The sequence below is a fragment of the Polypterus senegalus genome, chromosome 1, assembly GCF_016835505.1.
Source record: "Polypterus senegalus isolate Bchr_013 chromosome 1, ASM1683550v1, whole genome shotgun sequence".
Classification (NCBI taxonomy): Eukaryota; Metazoa; Chordata; class Cladistia; order Polypteriformes; family Polypteridae; genus Polypterus; species Polypterus senegalus.
In genome coordinates this window covers 182765339-182784774 of record NC_053154.1, presented here as the reverse complement: position 1 = coordinate 182784774, position 19436 = coordinate 182765339, and the positions used below count along the sequence as shown (strand labels likewise).

The 19436-nt window shown below is 44.5% G+C and overlaps 1 protein-coding gene across 2 annotated transcripts in view; it reads left to right on the top strand.

Annotated features, from left to right (window-relative positions):
• LOC120535990 (bestrophin-2-like) overlaps window positions 1-19436 on the top strand; it is an 86959-nt gene that overhangs the window by 52088 nt on the left and 15435 nt on the right. For both annotated transcript variants that reach the window (XM_039764261.1, XM_039764254.1), the window contains exons 3-4: window positions 16906-17139; window positions 17477-17631. In XM_039764261.1, coding sequence (XP_039620195.1) covers window positions 16906-17139; window positions 17477-17631 — 389 coding nt within the window. The remainder of the gene's footprint in view (window positions 1-16905; window positions 17140-17476; window positions 17632-19436) is intronic.

Sequence of the window (19436 nt, the reverse complement as noted above, 5' to 3'; positions counted from 1 at the left end):
TCTGGAAGAACCCCAAACACATCTGTTAATGGGTCAGGAGGGATTGTGAGTCCAAGGCTGTCTGAAGGTAATTAAAATTTTGGTCCAGAATAATGTTAATTTGGTGCAAGCCCAGAACATATGACTCAGTGAGGCTGGGACTTGGTTGCAGCGTTCGCAGGTTGGATCATGCCCTGGAAACATTTTGGAGAGTTTTAGACTAGACAGATGTGCTCAATATATAATTTTGAGTTGTATAATTGTATGCTTTTGCATATGGAGCTCGAGTGAATTCTCTGCATTGCTACTTTCTCACTCCTTTTCTGATATATTAATTGAGAGATCTTTTTCCCAGTGTCCTCTTGGATCTTTGAAAGGAGGGATTGTAAAATGATTTTATATATTGTAGAGATGGAGTCTAAGTCCTTGAGATTGAGCAATATTTTTCCAGCATGGATGAGGGTGCAAGATGAGGAAAATCTGGAAGGTTCTGTTTAACAAAGTTCCTGATTTGAAGATAGTGAAAGAAATGTGTAGCTGGAATGTTAAATTTGGAATGTAATTGTTCATAGGATGCAAAGACGTTGTCTATATAAAGATCTCTAAGCAAGTTAATTCCAAATTTTTCCAGATATTAAAAACTGCATATGTTTGTGAAGGTTGAAAGAGGTGGTTCTCTTGGTGCCACAGATAGAAGCTTCTCCGTCTTAAAATGCTTTCTACATTGGTTCCAGATTCTAAGTGAGTGGAGCACAATTGGGTTATTAGTATATTGCCGATAACTGTGTTTATTGGAGCACAGAGCAAGGAATACAAAGAAGTACTGCAGGATTTTACTTCTATTGCGGTCCAAGCCTGTGTATGTTCTTCTATTTGTGTCCAGGTTCTTATGCTGTATATTTGCTGCCCAGTAATAAAACTGGAAGTTAGGTAGAGCCATGCCGCCTTCTGCCTTTTGTCTTTGTAGGGTCGCTCTTTGATGCGTGGATGTTTTGAATTCCAAATAAATGAGGTTATTGTTGAATCTAATTGCTTAAAGAATGATTTATTAATGTATATTGGATGTTTTGAAATAAAAAAGGAGCTTAGGAAGAATATTAATCTTAACAGTGTTAATTCTTCCAGCTAGTGTGAGATGAAGGGTTGACCATCTATGCAAGTCTTGTTTAATTTTTTCCATGCAGACGCGAAATTTTGTTAATAAAGAGCTTTATGTTTACTTGTGATGTTTACCTAGGTATTTAAACTGTTCTGCAATGATAAAAGGTAGGGTGTCTAATCTAATATTATATGCTTGAGAATTCACTGGAAAGAGTACACTTTTATTCAGATTAATTCTGAGACCAGAGATCTTTTGAAATTCTGTGAGTGCTGCTAAGACTGCAGGCACAGAATTTTCTGGGTCGATATATACAGTACCATATCATCTGCATATAATGAAATTTTCTGTTCCAGTCCTTCTCTGCTAATCCCCTTTATCTGATCAGTATTTCGACAATGTATTGCCAGTGGTTCAATGCAAACAGTAGTGGTGACAAGGGGCATCCTTGTCTAGTACCACGTTCTAGTTTAAAGTAGTCTGAGCAAATGTTGTTGATGCAAACTGAAGCTTCTGGGTTAGTATACAGTAATTTAATCCATGCACAAATGTTCGGGCCAAACCCAAACTTCTCCAATGTAGTAAAAAGGTATTTCCATTCAATCATGTCAAATGCTTTTTCTGCATCCAATGATAATAATATTTCTGGGGTGTTTGATTTAGTTGGTGAGTATATTACATTAAACAGGCTTGAAGATTTGAAGATAAGTGTCGCCCCTAATAAATCCAGTTTGGTCTTGTGATATTACCGAGGGGAGCACTTTCTCTATCCTTCTAGCTATGATTTTAGAGAATATTTTAACGTCATTATTCAGAAGTGAAATTGGTCTGTATGATGCACATTGTAATAAGTCCTTATTTTGTTTTGGAAAACAGTGATTAGTGCTTGGCGAAAGGTTTGAAGAAGATTGGTTATCTCTGGCTTCTGTAAATGTTGCTAATAGGAGGGGAGCTAGCTGAGTGGAGAATTTCTTGTAAAATTCTGCAGGGTAGCCATCAGGGCCTGCTGCTTTCCTGCCTTGGAGTGACTTTATAGCATCTAGTAATTCTGATAATCCAGAGGTTTATCAAGTTCCTCCACACTAAAAGTGTCTATTTGTGGTATCTGTAATGTATCCAGAAATGCATTAGATTGTGTATTGTCTTCTTTAAACTCAGTAGTATATAGGGATTTATAGTAGTCTCTGAAAGTGTGCATTATATTTTTTTGGTTGATGATTTTATCTCCATTCGCATTGGTGATTACTGAGATTGTGTGAATTTGTTGAGCTAAAAGCTTATTAGCTTTCTCTCCATGTTCATAGTAATGATGTCTGGATTTATAAATTAGTTGTTCAGTTTCTTTAGTTGTCAAGAGGTTTAATTCTGAATGTAGAGCCTGCCTTTTCCTATGTAGAGTCTCGCTTGGTAGTCTGGCATGTTCTTCATCTATTTTAGTAATTTGCTTTTTATCTCTGCTACTTTCTTGGTTTCTAATTTATTTCTGTGGGAAAGATATGAGATAATCTGTCCTCTTAAGAAGGCCTTAAGAGTTTCCCAGAGTATTCCTGCAGAGATCTCAGTTGATGTATTTGTCTCTAGAAAGAATTTGATTTGTTTGGATATAAATTCCGTACAATTCTCGTCAGCTAATAGAAGGGTTGAGACGCCATCTGCGGTGAGTGTGTGGGGCTTAGTAATTTAGCTCCAAGATCAGAGGTGCATGGTCAGAAATAACAATAGCATCGTATTTGCAAGATTTAATCATAGGCAAGAAGTTATTATCTATAAAGAAGTAATCAATCCTTGAGTAGCAATGATGTACTGGTGAGTAGAAAGAATATGTTCTTGAATTTGGGTTTAAAACCTCCAGGGTCTGATAAGTTGTGATCAGTTATAAACTTTGTAATTATCTTTGCGGTGTTAGATGCGTTCCCCTGTGGAGAAGTCCTATCTAAAAGTGGATTTAAACACAATTAAAGTCCCCAGCCATTATAATTTATGAGTGTTCAGATTGGGAATGGATGCAAATAAATTTTGTATAAATTCCTTATCATCAACATTAGGTGCATAAACATTTATCAAAATCATTTTACAGTTAGATAAGTCTCCCATGACCATTACATATCTCCCTTCAGGATCCAATACTACATCTGATGCTACAAATGGTACTGTTCTATGTATGAGAATTCCCACACCTCTAGTTTTCTTTGTAAAACTTGAATGGAACATTTGGCCAGTCCAGTCTTTTTGCAGCCGGAACTGATCCTTGCTTAGTAAGTGGGTCTCCTGTAAAAATACTATTTTAGCATTTAGACCTGTTAGGTGAGAGAGTACTTTCTTTCTCTTTAATTCGTGATTCAGGCCTTTAACATTCCAGCTCACGAAGTTAACTGTCCCATCATGGAGACACTGATTCTGAGTTTATGGTGTCATTTTATAGTCTTAACTGGAAGTGAGACAGCTCTGGCCTTAGTTTCCTATTTCCCCAAGAGTTATTGCCATGCAGCCTATTATTACGTTGGTAGTTATAATTATAAAGATTAAAAGGATAGATTAGGTATAGATGAAGCCTGCTCTCTTTTCTCCCCCTTAACCCACCCTCCCTTTTGCCTCCCCAGTGAGGCTAGAACCCACTTCACACAGTCCCAGTCCTCTGACATACCCAGAGACAGAGCATGTCCAAAGCAAAACAAGCCCCCATGCAGTGGCGTTTTAGGATTAAAAAATAGAGATATCTATTACCAATATAGTCTAAAAAAACTGTGCACTTAGAATATATGTAATCTTCAGCAATCTTAGTGTATTAAGATAATACACCCGGATAATAAACCCGGGGAATGTTGTTAGAAAGTGGTCCAAAATAAGCATAATAAGTCTTGCAATAACAATAAACCAAGGGTATGATGTTGAACAGTCTCGTTTAGGGTAGAGAGAAAATAATTAGATAATAAAAAAAAAGGAAAAAGTAATTAAGCACAATAAAACATAAACAGATAGTACCCGAGTAATAATGAGTGATAATCTATACTAATAAAAGGCAAAGCACTCACTCACTCACTCACTCACTCACTCACTCACTCACTCACTCACTGACTCATCACTAATTTTCCAACTTCCCGTGTGGGTGGAAGGCTGAAATTTGGCAGGTTCATTCCTTAAAGCTTCCTTACAAAAGTTGGGCAGGTTTTATATCGAAATTCTACGCGTAATGGTCATAACTGGAAGCAGTTTTCTCCATTTACTGTAATGGAGATGAGCTTCAACGCCGTGGGGGCGGAGTTTCGTGTGACATCATCACGCCTCCCACATAATCACGCAGTACATAGAAAACCAGTAAGACCTCAAAAAAGCGCTGAAGAAAACATGCATTATATAATTGAGAAGGCAGCGAAACAATAAGAAGCGAGCGAGTGACATATACAACCATATTCATGAGTTCTGCTACTTCGGAAACAAAGCACGATGTAAACCTACACTTTAAATTAAGTTCATAGACAGGCTGCCGCTGGCGTTTGTAATTTAGTGCCTGCCCATATAAGGCCGTCCGTCAGCGGCAATCCAATAGCAAACTCCCACTAAATATTCACGGGTGAAGGACTGTGCTTATGCAGAGGAAGATGAGATGGTCAGGGTGGTGTTTGGTACAAACTCAGCGAAACTGCGAGAGAATGTTTTAAGTGCCAGGGCTAAGATAACATTAAATACAGCCATGGACATAGCACGAGATGGCACCAGCACAGCTGGGAAACTTCGATGCATGTACACCGAGCGGCTCACGTGAAGTGACGCAGTGCACAGATAAAAAGCAACAGTTCCAAAGAGCGCTGAACAAAAACCGAATTACACAATTGAAAAGGCAGCAAAAAATATGAAGCGTTTGATACATACAAGCATATTGTAGCGACCTGTGGTCGAGTCTTGAAGTTTTTAAAGCCGATCTCTGCCGTGCACCTCTCCCAAGCTGTCGGCTAGCGGATTGCCAGCGTTATGCACGCAGCTGTACCCAGCTCTTTAAGTAACGAGGACTTGTGTCCCATACACCGCACGACTACGAGTGTCTCGGCAGCACGCAGCTGTACCCAGCTTCTTAAGTAACGAGAACTCGTGTCCCATACACCGCACGACTCCGAGTGTCTCGGCATTAATTGCTTAGATGAAATCTTAGCAATGAATAACAGCTCTGTCCTGTTGTATCTCTTTATTCACAGATAGCCAGTAAACAAAGCTCGACATTATTGCACCGCCACTGTCAAGGTCATGCACGAAGACACATTTCACATAACCGGTACTTTTTACAAAATAAATAACCCCGGACGGCGACGACCCAAACCCACCCAACCAATTGAACACAAACACAACATTATTTACAAGTTAAGAAATTAATAACTACAACAGGAAAAACCATTAGAAAAACCAGTGAACGTACAACCTTCCCACAATGCATCACTCCGGCAGCGCTGACTGCCGGGTCGCTACATAGCCCCCTCCCAAGAGGGTTTAGTGTCCTCACAACCCTAGTCATTACATTCAAAGTCTATTAAATATCCCGGTCGGCGACGGACACGCTTTGGCCTGCTTGACTCTCCACGACTCGTGTCAGGTTCAGTCCGGAGACTTTCAATGTCTGTCTCGACACCGAGTGTGGAGGTTGGAGAGCCACTTTGAGTTCCAATTCCTTCTGGTGCTGGGGCCAATGGGTGGTATGGTGCTAAACGATCTTTATGTAGCACCACCCGTCTGCCCCGTCCAGGCATTCGGACTCGAAAAACAACTTCCGAAATTATGTCCAGAATTTCTCCCGGTCCCTGCCAATGGTGTGTCAGTTTTGGGGACAACCCCCGTTTCCTTTGTGGGCAAAAGACCCACACTTTGTCCCCTTGCTTGAAAGTTGGACCATGAGCCCGAATGTCATATGCCCGTTTCTGACGGGCTCCAGCTCCCGCTAGGGCCTCCCTGGCCAGTTGATGCACGGTGTTCAGCCGCTCTTTTAATCGTCGGAGATAGTCCGTTTAGTGACCGCCAACAAGCTCAGGCTCAGGGGGCGAGCCAAACACCAAGTCCACCGGCGTGCGCATCTCTCTTCCGAACATCAGCCCCGCCGGTGTGCATTGACTCGATTCCTGAACGGCCGTCCTATACGCCCACAAGACCAGAGGCAAATGTTGGTCCCAGTCTCTCTGGTGTTGACTAGTGAGGATGGCAAGTTGGGCGGCCAGGGTGCGGTTAAACCGTTCGACCAGTCCATCGCTTTGAGGGTGAAGGGGAGTGGTTTGGGTCTTCTTCACCCCCAGCCGCTGACACACCTCTTTAAACAAACGGCTTTCGAAGTTCCGCCCTTGATCGCTGTGCAGTTCATTCGCACCCGAATCGAGTGAACATTTCATCCAGCAATTTTTTAGCGGCTGTGGAGGCACTTTGATCTGAATGGCATATGCCTCCGCCATTTAGTAAAGTAGTCCATCGCCACAAAAACAAAACGATTTCCGGCCTCTGTGGTAGGGAAAGGACCCAGTACATCTACCCCAATCCTCTCCATGGGAGCCCCGACAAGATACTGTTGTAATGGTGCGCGAGAGCGTTGGCCAGGTCCTTTCTGTGCAGTACAAACGTCACAGCAGTGGACGTGTATCTCCGCATCTTGTCGACACCCAGGCCAATAGAATCGCTGCCGCAGCTGACGCACTGTCTTTGCATTTCCAAAGTGCCCAGATCCAGCTGCTCCATGAACCCAACGGAGGACCGTTATACGTAAAGCCGGGGGAACCAGAAGTTGCAAACGGTCAGTTCCCCCCCTTGGTGCCTGCCATCTTCTGTAGATCACACCATCGTGCAACTCCAGGCTGCCCCACTGCGAATGTAACAACTTGAGTTCCGCCCTGGGAAGACACGGTTTGCCAATCGGGGCATTCCTGGGTCTCCAGCCAACCCCTTACCTTCTCTAGCACTTGGTCGTTTGCCTGTAGTTGCCGTAACTGTTCGATGGTGAATGGTTCCCCTGCTCCATCAGTGTCCTCTAGCCCGGCTGCTGCTGATGATGGTCCCATACCCCTTTCTTCTTGCCAACGGCAATATCGACAGTCGTGGAGTATACATGGTCGCCTGGAGAGGGCATCAGCATTTGCATGCTGCCGTCCTGGTCGGTGTTGCACCTCAAAATCATACTCCTGAAGTATCTCTATCCACCTTGCTACCTGGCCCTCAGGTTGCCGGAAATTTAACAGCCACGTAAGGCTAGCATGGTCAGTTCGGATCGTAAACTTAGTGCCCAAAAGGTAAGGCTTGAAGTGCTCCCGCCGGGTAACGCAGTAATTTTTCTCCGGTCGACTGAGGCTGCAGCTATAGTAGGCCACCACTCTCTCTCCGGTCTCCCCCCTCTGGGAGAGTACTGCGCCAACCCCCACATTACTAGCGTCAGTGTCCAAAATAAAGGGTTGGTTGGGGTCAGGGTAAGCCAGGACAGGTGCACTGGTAAGAGCAGCTTTTAGTTGTTGAAAAGCAGCGGCGCAGTCCTCCGTCCACCCGAACTGTTGGCCCTTACTCATCAGCTGGTGCAAGGGGCTAGCAATGGTTGCAAAGTTTCTCACGAATCTCCGGTAGTATGAGGCTAAGCCCAGAAAGCTCCGCAGCTCGGTGATGTTGGCTGGTGGGGGCCAGTTGCTCACGGCAGTCACCTTCGCTGGGTTGGTAGCCACTCCACTCTCGCTAACCACATGTCCCAGAAACTGAGTCTGTCGGGAGAGGAGGTTACATTTCGCGGGGTTCAACCGCAACCCGGCGCTACGAATGGCTGTCAAGACTTCCCTTAAATTGTGGACAGCCTGATCAAAGTCTCTGGCATGGATTAACAGATCGTCCAGATAGACCACACACCGGGTTCGGGGAATGTCTTTAGGACCCGCTCCATCAGTCTTTCAAAAGTGGCCGGTGCGTTACACAGTCCAAACGGCATCACCTTGAATTGCCACAGCCCTTGTCCGATGGTGAATGCGGTTTTATGTCGGTCCTCTGGTGCCAGTTCCACTTGCCAATACCCACTGCGCAAGTCCAAGGTGCTGAACCAACAGGATCCAGCCACATAATCCAATGTATCATCGATGCGTGGCAGTGGGTATGAGTCTTTTCGAGTGACTTCGTTTAACCTCCGAAAGTCCACACAGGGGCGCCAACCCCCCGTTTTCTTCCGTACCATGACCATTGGTGCAGCCCAGGGGCTGTCCGAAGGCTCAATAACGTTATTGGCTGCCATCTCACAAATCATTTCCTCGGCAGCTTGACGCTTCGCAAGAGGCAATCGGTGGGGGCGCAAACGAATGGGAGCGGCATGGCCAGTGTCTATGTGGTGTTTCACTAAATTGTTCTAGTACAGTCCTCCTCTCGAGCCGCAAAAATGTCCACAAAGTCTCTCAATAGTTGTTGAAGTTGCTCCTGCTGTGGCGCGTTCCCCACTTCGACGGCCCAATTCCTCTACAGCGGCAACTGTCTCAGCTGATGGGTGGTCGCGTGAGGAAAACCGTTGGGAAGCACTGGTCTGAGCTGCAACATTCTCCTGGGGTCCCCTTGAGTCTCTGCATCTTCGAACAACGGTCGGGAGCCGTGAGCTGTGGTATCCAGGCAAATCCAAGCCAGCAGCCCTTCCAGGACGGTTCCAGCCCGATTGGAGCGACACAGTCTCATTACCTAGGCAGAGGACGGCCCTAGACACATCAACACATGCTCCCCAGTGGGCCAACAAGTCCAACCCAATAATGCACTGGTCTTTAATGTCCGCAAGCCAGAATTCGTGGTTGGTCTGGCTCGTCCCTACCAACACAGATAACAGTTTCTTTCCGGCATTACTGTCCGCTCACCCGTAACCGCGCGTAGTTCGCTATTTGTGGGGTCCAGCCCTCGGAAGAAGACTAGCTGTTTCTGGCAACACTCCTTTTCTTAGCAAACAAATAGTGGACCCGTGTCCACTAAGGCACTGCATGGCCGTCCATCAATAGTGCAGTCTAGGTATAGTCCAGTGGAAAATCCACAGTGCCCAACTTTGAAGCAGTCTTTGTTGAGGGGTGCTGAAAAACGGAGCGAGGGTCCCCTCACGGCCTCACCCCGATGTCGTTTCCCTGCGGTGATGCTGTACGAGGCAACGGACTTGGGGCAGGGCAATCCCTGGCAAAGTGCCCTGGTTCTCCGCATCGAAAACAGCAGTCCACTCGTTGTCTGTCGGGGGGTTGATGTTGATTGGGCGCGGCTGACCTCCACTACCTCAGACAGGTCCCCTTCCGCCCTTCGTTCAACAGCTCTTGTTAGTCGACTCGGTCGTGGCATTCGTCTTGTCGGTGACTCAGCCTGTAGTACGTCTTCGACCCGCTCAGCCTCTTTTAGTGCCTCGCTCAAATCTCGGGGTGACGATAGACAGACATGCTGGCGAAGACATTCTGGTGTGAGGCCCCGCAGGAAAGCATGAAGTCCGAGTTCTTCCCTCACTGCTGTCGAGAAAGTAGGGTAACCTTTTCGTGTATATACCCTGACGTCAGCGGCAAAGGCTCCTATACTCTCACCTTCATGCCGTTGTCGGCTAGTCAGCTTGTCTCTGCTGCATTCTGCTGAAGTTCTTTGTCCAAAGCGACTGGTGAGAGCAGCGGTGAGAGCCTGAAGATCACGACACTCTTCCGATGACAGATCAATGAGTACCTGAAGTGCGGGACCCTCCAAGGCAAGGGCCAAGTGTGTCGCAGCTTCCTCGTGGTTCCACTCATTGTGTATCGCGGCCAGATCCACTTGTGCGAGGTATGGTTCTAAAGGAGTCAATCCGCTGTATCGCGGCAGCTTAGCAGGTGACCGTGAGAAGCGGACCATCCGACTGGTTATCTGGGGTATCGCTGCGGCAGCCGACGGCCCCCTCTGGCCGTGCTCAGAAGATCGCAACACTTTCCGGGGAATACTGGTACCATCAGGCCGGTCTGCCGCTTTTCTCCGCACAGCTCCGCTGATCAGGCGCTCTAACGTAACGCTGTTCTCCAAGATGGCACGCTCCAATTCTTCAAGACTCTGTTCCATAACAGCGTTTTCTAAACAGCCTGGTCTCCCACTTCTGACACCAATGTAGCGACCTGTGGTCGAGTCTTGAAGTTTTTAAAGCCGATCTCTGCCGTGCACCTCTCCCAAGCTGTCGGCTAGCGGATTGCCAGCGTTATGCACGCAGCTGTACCCAGCTCTTTAAGTAACGAGCACTCGTGTCCCATACACTGCACGACTACGAGTGTCTCGGCATTAATTGCTTAGATGAAATCTTAGCAATGAATAACAGCTCTGTCCTGTTGTATCTCTTTATTCACAGATAGCCAGTAAACAAAGCTCGACATTATTGCACCGCCACTGTCAAGGTCATGCACGAAGACACATTTCACATAACCGGTACTTTTTACAAAATAAATAACCCCGGACGGCGACGACCCAAACCCACCCAACCAATTGAACACAAACACAACATTATTTACAAGTTAAGAAATTAATAAATACAACAGGAAAAACCATTAGAAAAACCAGTGAACGTACAACCTTCCCACAATGCATCACTCCGGCAGCACTGACTGCCGGGTCGCTACAATATTCATAAATCCAAAACAAAGCACACGTTGGAAAAAGTCAATGTCCCGCTAAAGGAAGATCATTTTATATACTGTATTATTGTTATTAAAGCCCGGGTATATGAAGCGCTGGTAACACAATAAACTACAGATCCCATAATGCAGCGCTTCAGCTGCCTTGCCGAACACTTACCGCGTTAATCAAGTCTACCTTATGATGCTGCAAGTTATTGCGAAGCTAGCTCACACGATGCTGAAGAGAAAAGTTGATTCTGAAAATAGAGCCTTTAAAAACCGATGGGAGGCTGAGTATATGTTTACTGAACCCGTGTGTCTCATTTGTGGAGCTAATGTGGCTGTAATTACAGAATTTAATCTACACGGCACTATGAGACAAAACATCAGGTTAACCTGAATGCAATGCAGAAGATACAGAAAGCAACATAATTAAATAAGAATCTGACACTTCAGCGGACGTTTTAACCCGTGCACAATCACAAAGTGATTTCAAGTGAAGCTGCTTTTATGGGAGACACAAATGCACCAGTGCACCTTGCCTCACTTTCCCTGTTGCCAAGTAATGTTAAACCAAGTCGTCACTACGGTGTTCCCAAATACGCACTTTGCTGATAAACTGAGAGCACTGAGTTTGCACGGCGCTTTGGTGACTTCAAGAACAAAAAAAGTCCGTCTACATGCGGCTCAAACCTCGTGCATGTTTGGTAGCACATATCTGTGTGAGAAGCTCTTCTCAGTGATAAAGACTAACAAAACAGCACACAGGAGTCGCCTCACTGATGAGCACCTGCAATCCATCCTGAGAATCTCCACAACACAGAACCTCACACCAAACATAAACGAATTTGTTGCCAAAAAAAAGATGCCAGGCGTCCAGCTCTAAAATGACATATGAGCAAAGAAAACTGAATGATTTGATTTGTTACTGCTGAAAGGAACACATTTCATTTATATTTCTAGGTTTTGTTATGCAGCATGTTCATATTTGAATTTGTATCATTTTGACAGGATATATTTTTATGGAGAGCAAAATCTTTTGGGATATTTAAAATCTAAGTTTATTTTTTATATAAAATTACATAAGAGTAAAGAAATGTGAATGTTTGTTCTTTTAACGTTTACTTTATTTCTAACTTGTATAATTTAGACAGGATATAATTTTATGGAGAGCAAAATATTATAAGTTGTTTAAGGTTTGAGTTGATTTATTCACGAATAATATTCCTGTCTGTTTTTACCATTCCTACCAAAGATATTTCTGTCGACTAAATAAAAATTCCTTCTATTTAAAATTTAAATAGAACTTGAACAAATACGATAGTTCATAATATCCACGCAGACTTGCGTAAGAGCGGAGTTATCCGTTTTAACAAGCAGCGTATTGCACTGATAATGAAATAGCTGTGTGTGTATATATGTAGATATGTATGTATATGTATATATATGTTTATATATGTGTGTGTGTATGTATATATATATGTATTTGTGTGTGTATGTATGTATGTGTGTATGTATTTATGTGTGTGTGTATATGTATGTGTATATATGTAGATATATATATGTATGTATATATGTGTATATGTATAGATATGTATATATATATATATGTTTATGTGTGTGTGTGTAAATATATATATATATATATATATATATATATATGACAACAACACTCATCACTCACAACAGTGACAAAACAATTACATTGACAATCATGTTACGTTATTTTCAAAATGTTTCCTTTTCTTTTCATTGCTTCTTTAACACACTACTTCTCCGCTGCGAAGCGCGGGTATTTTGCTAGTGAGAATATATAATGATAAAAACCTGTATTTTAAACAATTAGATCAGACAGTAGATTATTAATCCTTGCCATATCATTAACAACCATGACTCACTATTATGTATCAGAATAGTCCTGGGATCAGCTTTCTTAATTCCTTTTCTGCTTCTTCCTTGCTAGCGAAGGCATAGAATTGACCCTGCAATTCCACTTTCAGTTTGGCTGGATACAAGAGGTTATATTTGATGTTGGCTTGCCATAACCACTGTTTAATGTTGTAGAAGGCTGCGCGTTTAGAAGCTGTTGCTGAAGAGAAGTCAGGGAAGATACAAATGTGGTTATTTTCATATATAATCTCTTGCTTGTGTCTGAGGAGTGGGCCTCTAGCTTAAATGATAATCTTTCAAAGCGAATAATAAAAAATCTAGGTCTTACGGTATTTAATCCGCATACTCGATAAGCCGCTGCTATCTCAGAATATGCTTTAAAGTCCTCCCCAATTATTTTAGAAGAAAGTTCAGCTGCGGATTTTACAGGGTTAGGACTTTCTCGATTCTCAGGCAGACCTTCAATTCTGACATTATTCCTTCTGCTTCCATCTTCCAAAGCATCTACCTGCTGCCGACCTGTCCCTTGAATCTGACCACGGAGCCAATGGACTGCACTTGGGCTACGGCGGAAAGGTACTGTGCCCCGTCTCATCCCTTGGCGACTCCGAATACGGGAGTGGTGTTACTGACTGGGCACTCGGTGGTGGCTTTGTTTGACTCCGGCAGCAACATAACCATTGTTGCTCGCCGTTATGGCAGTGGCTAAACCAATATCTGCAAGTCACTTGTGTGCATGGGGAGACCAAGTCTTATCGTTTCGCACAGTGCTATATCGCCTGGAAGGGGGAATTGACTAGTTTGGTGGTCGCGGTGTTGCGCCTATCCGGTGATTTTGGGACAGGAGTGGTCACACAAAAAATGCGGTAAGATGCACACTGCTCCCGGGGCCTCATTGGGTCTGGCTATGAAGGGGCGAGACACCCTTCCCGGGGTCCCCATGCCGTGCTCTAGGGCAGGGCCTAATGGCGCAGGCACACCAGGGGACGCTTCTCTGGCGACGGACCCTGACCCGGAAGTATCCGCCGGGGAGGGAACGAGCCAGGGTACTCTTCCTGTGTCCAGCTCACAAAACCCTCTGAATAGCTTGGACCACCAATTTCGGTCCACGCCTGCCTTATTTAAGAGAGAGCAGTGGAATGACGATTCCCTGCGGTTTGCCCGGAATGCGGTTGTCCTTCCAGGCAGCTCACAAGCTGACAATTCCATACCACGCGAGCCCTTTTTTGTGCTAGAAAACAATCTGTTGTATCGGGTGGCGACCCACGAGGGCGAGGTGCGTAAGTTGCTGCTAGTTCCGCGTATTTTCCGGCGGGAGATATGTGAAATAGCTCATGCTCACCTCCTAGGCGCACACCTCGGGGCCGAGAACACTTTAGAGAGGATAAAGCTCCGCTTTTACTGGCCCGGGATCAACAAGGAGTTCCGGCGTTTCTGCCAATCCTGCCCGGAGTGTCAGACTCGCCAGATTCCTAGGAGGGGCCGCGCTCCTCTCGTCCCTATTCCCCTGATCGATGTTCCCTTCGACAGAATAGTGGTGGACTTAGTAGGACCCCTGGAAGCCTCAAACCGTGGCCATAAATACATATTGGTCATGGTGGATTACGACACCCGATACCCAGAGGCGGTTCCCCTGCACTCCGCTAACACCAAAAACATCGCATGGGAATTAGTCAACCTATTTTCTAGAGTGGGTATTCCCAGAGAAGTCCTCACGGACCAGGGTACACCCTTCACTTCGGATATTTTCAGGGAGGTTGCCAAATTACTCCGTATAAAGCACCTAAAGACATCTGTCTATCACCCGCAAACAGACGGGTTGGTAGAGCGCTTTAACCAGATGCTTAAACAGATGCTATGCAAGGTAGTCAATGCGGATGGCAGGAACTGGGACCAACTCCTACCGCTTGTGCTTTTTGCATACCGGGAAGTGCCCCAGGCTTCTCCCCTTTTGAGTTGTTGTATGGGCGACAACCCTGTGGAATTTTGGACATACTAAAAGAGGGCTGGGAGGCTGAGGCCCTTCCCTCCTCCAATATATTGGAGTATGTGGCGCAACTGCTTGTTCCTACCTCCCACTCTAAATTACTAGCTCACTGGCAAGGTCCCTATGAGGTTAAGGAAAGAAAGGGACTCGTCGACTATTTGGTTAAACAGCCCAATCGTCGGCAGTCTGAGAGGATCTACCGCGTAAGTTTATTAAAACCTTGGAAAGACAGGGAGGAGTCTCCTGACACTCGTAGATCCCTCTCCCTATTCACATGCACGTCTGCCCTTAACCTCAGTGACGAGCTGACACCCCTACAGTGGCAGGAGTTAACCCACGCAATCCTGGCCGTCCCCGAAGTAGTGAGCGAATCACCGGGCCGGACTTTGAACACAACATAGTCACGGACCCCGGAATAATCGTCCGGGAGAGACCCTATAGACTCCCGGAGGCAAAACGTGCTGAAGTGGAACTGGAGGTGCAATGGATGTTGGACATGGATATTGTTGAGGAGAGCCATAGTCCTTGGTCCAGTCCTATCGTCCTCGTTTCTAAGCCGGACGGCTTCTGGAGATTCTGTAACGTAGACGTTTAAACCAGGTCTCCAAATTTGATGCCTACCCGATGCCCCGTATAGATGACCTGCTTGAGCGACTGGGTACGGCTCGATACTTGACTACCCTTGATATGACGAAAGGGTATAGGCAAATTCCCTTAACGGCATCTGCCAAAGAAAAAAACGCCTTTAGCACCCCTAGCGGACATTGGCAATACAAGGTCCTCCCATTTGGGCTGCACGGGGCCCCAGCGACCTTTCAACGTCTGGTGGATAGAGTGCTGAAGCCCCACCAGTCCTATAGTGCCGCCTACCTGGATGACGTAGTCATCTATTCCGGCACCTGGAAGGAGCATCTATTGCAGTTCTCCGCTGTCCTCACGACACTAGCTAAAGCCGGCCTCCACATAAACCCCTGTTAAGTGCTTTTTTGGCTTGAAAGAGGCCAAGTATTTAGGCTACCTAGCGGGACGAGGACAGATGAGGCCACAATGTTCAAAAATCAAAGACATCTTAGAATGGCCCCCCGTCTGAATACCAAGAGACAGGTGCAGGCTTTCTTGGGGTTGGCGGGGTACTACCGCCGGTTCGTTCTCCGTTTCTCCGAAAGGGCAGCACCCTTGACCAATTTAACAAAGAAGGGCGCTCCTTATATGTGGTATGGAACGACAAAGTGGAACATGCATTCAGTGACCTAAAAAAGGCCCTAACATTGGCACCAGTGTTAAGGACACCTGATTTTGGTCTTCCTTTTATTCTCCAGACCGACACTTCGGACACAGGCCTGGGCGCCGTGTTGAGCCAAAGCATCGATGGTGTCGAGCACCCCGTGATGTACTTAAGCCGGAAACTGTTGGACCAGGAGACCAGGTATGCAACAGTAGAGAGGGAGGCCTTGGCTATTAAGTGGGCGGTGACCCATCTCCGTTACTACCTGTTGGGTCGCGAATTCACTCTGGTGACTGATCACGCTGCGCTTCAGTGGATGTCCCTACACAAAGAGTCAAATCCCCGGGTCACCAGATGGTTTCTGGATTTGCAACCATATAAGTTCGCCATCACTTATCGTCGCGGCAACCTTCAGGCCAATGCCGATGCCCTCTCTCGTATTCACGACCTCTCGGTTAGGTCCGCCCAACCTGACGGTTTTGGGCTGGGGGTCGTGTCACGCACGTGCGAGTAGGGGACCGCGGACGGACCTTAATACGCTTGGGAAGACATTCGCCTGCAGGGAGTGGCGGGGTACTAACCTTTCTCCTTTTATTTCTTGCAGAAGAAAAGACGCTCCCCAGGCATAAGCCTCATTCTTCCCGCAACACGTTACTTCCGACCCTTCCTCCATCCATTGTTCCTGACGTCATCGATCCCATCTTCTCCCACGGTTCCTTCCCAGCATTCCTCCACTTCCGGCTCCTCCTCCATAAAATGTCCGCCAACGCCATCATTGGTGTCGCGCATATATGAAAGTTTTGTTTCATGTATTTTGACCTGTTGTTTATTTTGCTGTGGAGAATTTTACAGTATACGGGGCCGGAAACCCCAAACCTTTATGCTGTGTCTTGATTCGTCTTTTACAATATATATATACAGTATATATATATATATATATATATATATATATATATATATCAGAACAGATCTATAAAAAACATATATATATATACAGTATATGCAGGAGTTGCATTCATTATCTCATCTTAATCTTCTAGTTTTTAGTTTCAGCTTAAATCAGGTCAGAAGAAACACAATTTGTTCTATTTTGAGGTCGATTTTCCATACTTTGCTTTGTTTTAGACACTCATTTCTTTCTTTTTTGTTGCTATAGGCTTCTATGTGACGTTGGTGGTGTCACGTTGGTGGAATCAGTATGAAAGCGTGCCCTGGCCTGACCGTCTTAGCTGCTTGGTGGCCTGCCACGTTGGAGGCACGAATGAGGCTGCTCGGATTCTCCGACGGACTCTGATGCGATATGCCAATCTGTCAGCTGTACTGATATTCCGCTCTATCAGCACTGCAGTATATAAACGCTTCCCCACTATGGAGCATGTTGTTCATGCAGGTATGATTTGTATCTCTAGTCCCAGAAATTCCAGTTAATGCAAGATCATATGTCATAAAAACTTATATTTTATATAATTTGTTCCTTTAATACATTTCAAGTGTGACTGACCTATAAACTATCTGATTAAGACAAGTTTCTACTTGAAAAGCATTCTTGACTCTACAATTCCTTTATACCTAATAATATGTTATTCAAAACTAACAAAAATATTCAACATAATTCGGAGATCTCAGTCAAAAAGGGCACTTTATTACTAAAATATATAATTCTTTCATTATAGTATGAAAAGTGGCATTTAAAAATGTATTCAGAACTCTCACTCTTTTTACCACAGGTTTCATGACTTCTGATGAATACAAGCAACTTGAAAGTCTGCCTTGTTCCCATAATAAGTTTTGGGTCCCATGTGTCTGGTTTGTAAGCCTAGCAATGAAGGCAAGGAACAATGGTGACATCCTCAATGATGTAGCCCTTCAAGCTATTCTTAGTGTGAGTATAATCTGCATGAGGTTATGTTCACATTGTAAACAGGATTTACTTTAAAATGAAAAAAATGAGGCTATGGGAGTTATTGATGTTAAAGTGAGTGACAGAGTACCAAAGAATGAAGAAAAGAAAACATATCTAGATAAAATGAACTTCATATTTTAATTACTGTACTAGAATGCTTATCCAGAAGACTAACTCATTCTTCTTAAAAGATTTCTCTTTTTTTTTAGGGTGCAATGTAGGATTGGTCCTATGTAGTTGTTAGTGCTCTGTTTTTGATTAATGACCTGCAAGCCTAACAGATTTTAAAAGAAACTTTTCCTGTCTTCTAAGAGCATCACTGCACATAGACATGCCATTCTAATGCATTATTCATGCTATGAGCCAAAGGCAAATAAAAAAGAATTAAGGTGAAATACAGTGCATCTGGAAAGTATTCACAGCACATCAGTTTTTCCACATTTTGTTATGTTATAACCTCATTCCAAAATGGATTAAATTCATTTTTTCCCTCAGAATTCTACACACAACACCCCATAATGACAACGTGAAAAAAGTTTACTTGAGGTTTTTACAAATGTATTAAAAATAAAAAAATCTAAGAAATCACATGTACATAAGTATTCACAGCCTTTGCTCAATACTTTGTTGATGCACCTTTGGCAGCGATTACAGCCTCAAGTCTTTTTTGAATATGATGCCACAAGCTTGGCACACCTATCCTGGGCCAGTTTCACCCATTCCTCTTTGCAGCACCTCTCAAGCTCCATCAGGTTGGATGGGAAGTGTCAGTGCACAGCCATTTTAAGATCTCTCCAGAGATGTTCAATCGGATTCAAGTCTAGGCTCTGGCTGAGCCACTCAAGGACATTCACAGAGTTTTCTTGAAGCCACTCCTTTGATATCTTGGCTGTGTGCTTAGGGTTGTTGTCCTGCTGAAAGATGAACCGTCACCCCAGTCTGAGGTCAAGAGCGCTCTGGAGCAGGTTTTCATCCAGGATGTCTCTGTACATTGCTGCAGTTATCTTTCCCTTTATCCTGACTAATCTCCCAGTTCCTGTCGCTGATAAACATCCTCACAGCATGATGCTGCCACCACCATGCTTCACTGTAGGGATGGTATTGGCCTGGGGCCTCATGTATAACGGCGTGTGGGGGAAAATATAAGAATTTCAGCGAATACCAAGTGGAGGCAAAGGAAAAACATACTATTTGTTCAAATAAACCGTGGTATAATCAACAAAAGGAAGTTGATCGAGTGACATAGCGTGTTGGAGAAACTTGAAAGCTCACGTTCACAAAATCGCACAGTGCCGGGAATAAAAAAGAAGTCACATATCAAATTCGCAGTGAAAAGGCGAGTTGTAGCCCACTGTCTGAGTGTCCTATGAAAGCTTATTAGGGTACAGAGAAAATAAGGCACACAGTGGGGAAAAAGCACGAAATGTCAACTTCAATCTCGACATTTCCACTTTAATCACATAGTTTATTTTGTCAATAAAGTAGAACATCATAAACTTCATCTTAAAATCGTTTAATTAACCGGTTTCTCAAATCACATCGTAATTAAAGTAGCATGTAAAATGCTTTGTTTTGTATTTGATCTTCTATGTGCTCTATGTGTGTGAATCGCTACTTGCTTCTTAAACTGGTTCTCTTCCTCCAACTGGACACAGAATCCATTACATTCGTGATATTACAGTTCTCTGAATAACTAAAATACTGAGATGTATACGTGATATCATTTTCATGATGATAGGAGTTAAAGCACGTTATTAAACATGAGTTTCACGGCGCAGTAATTG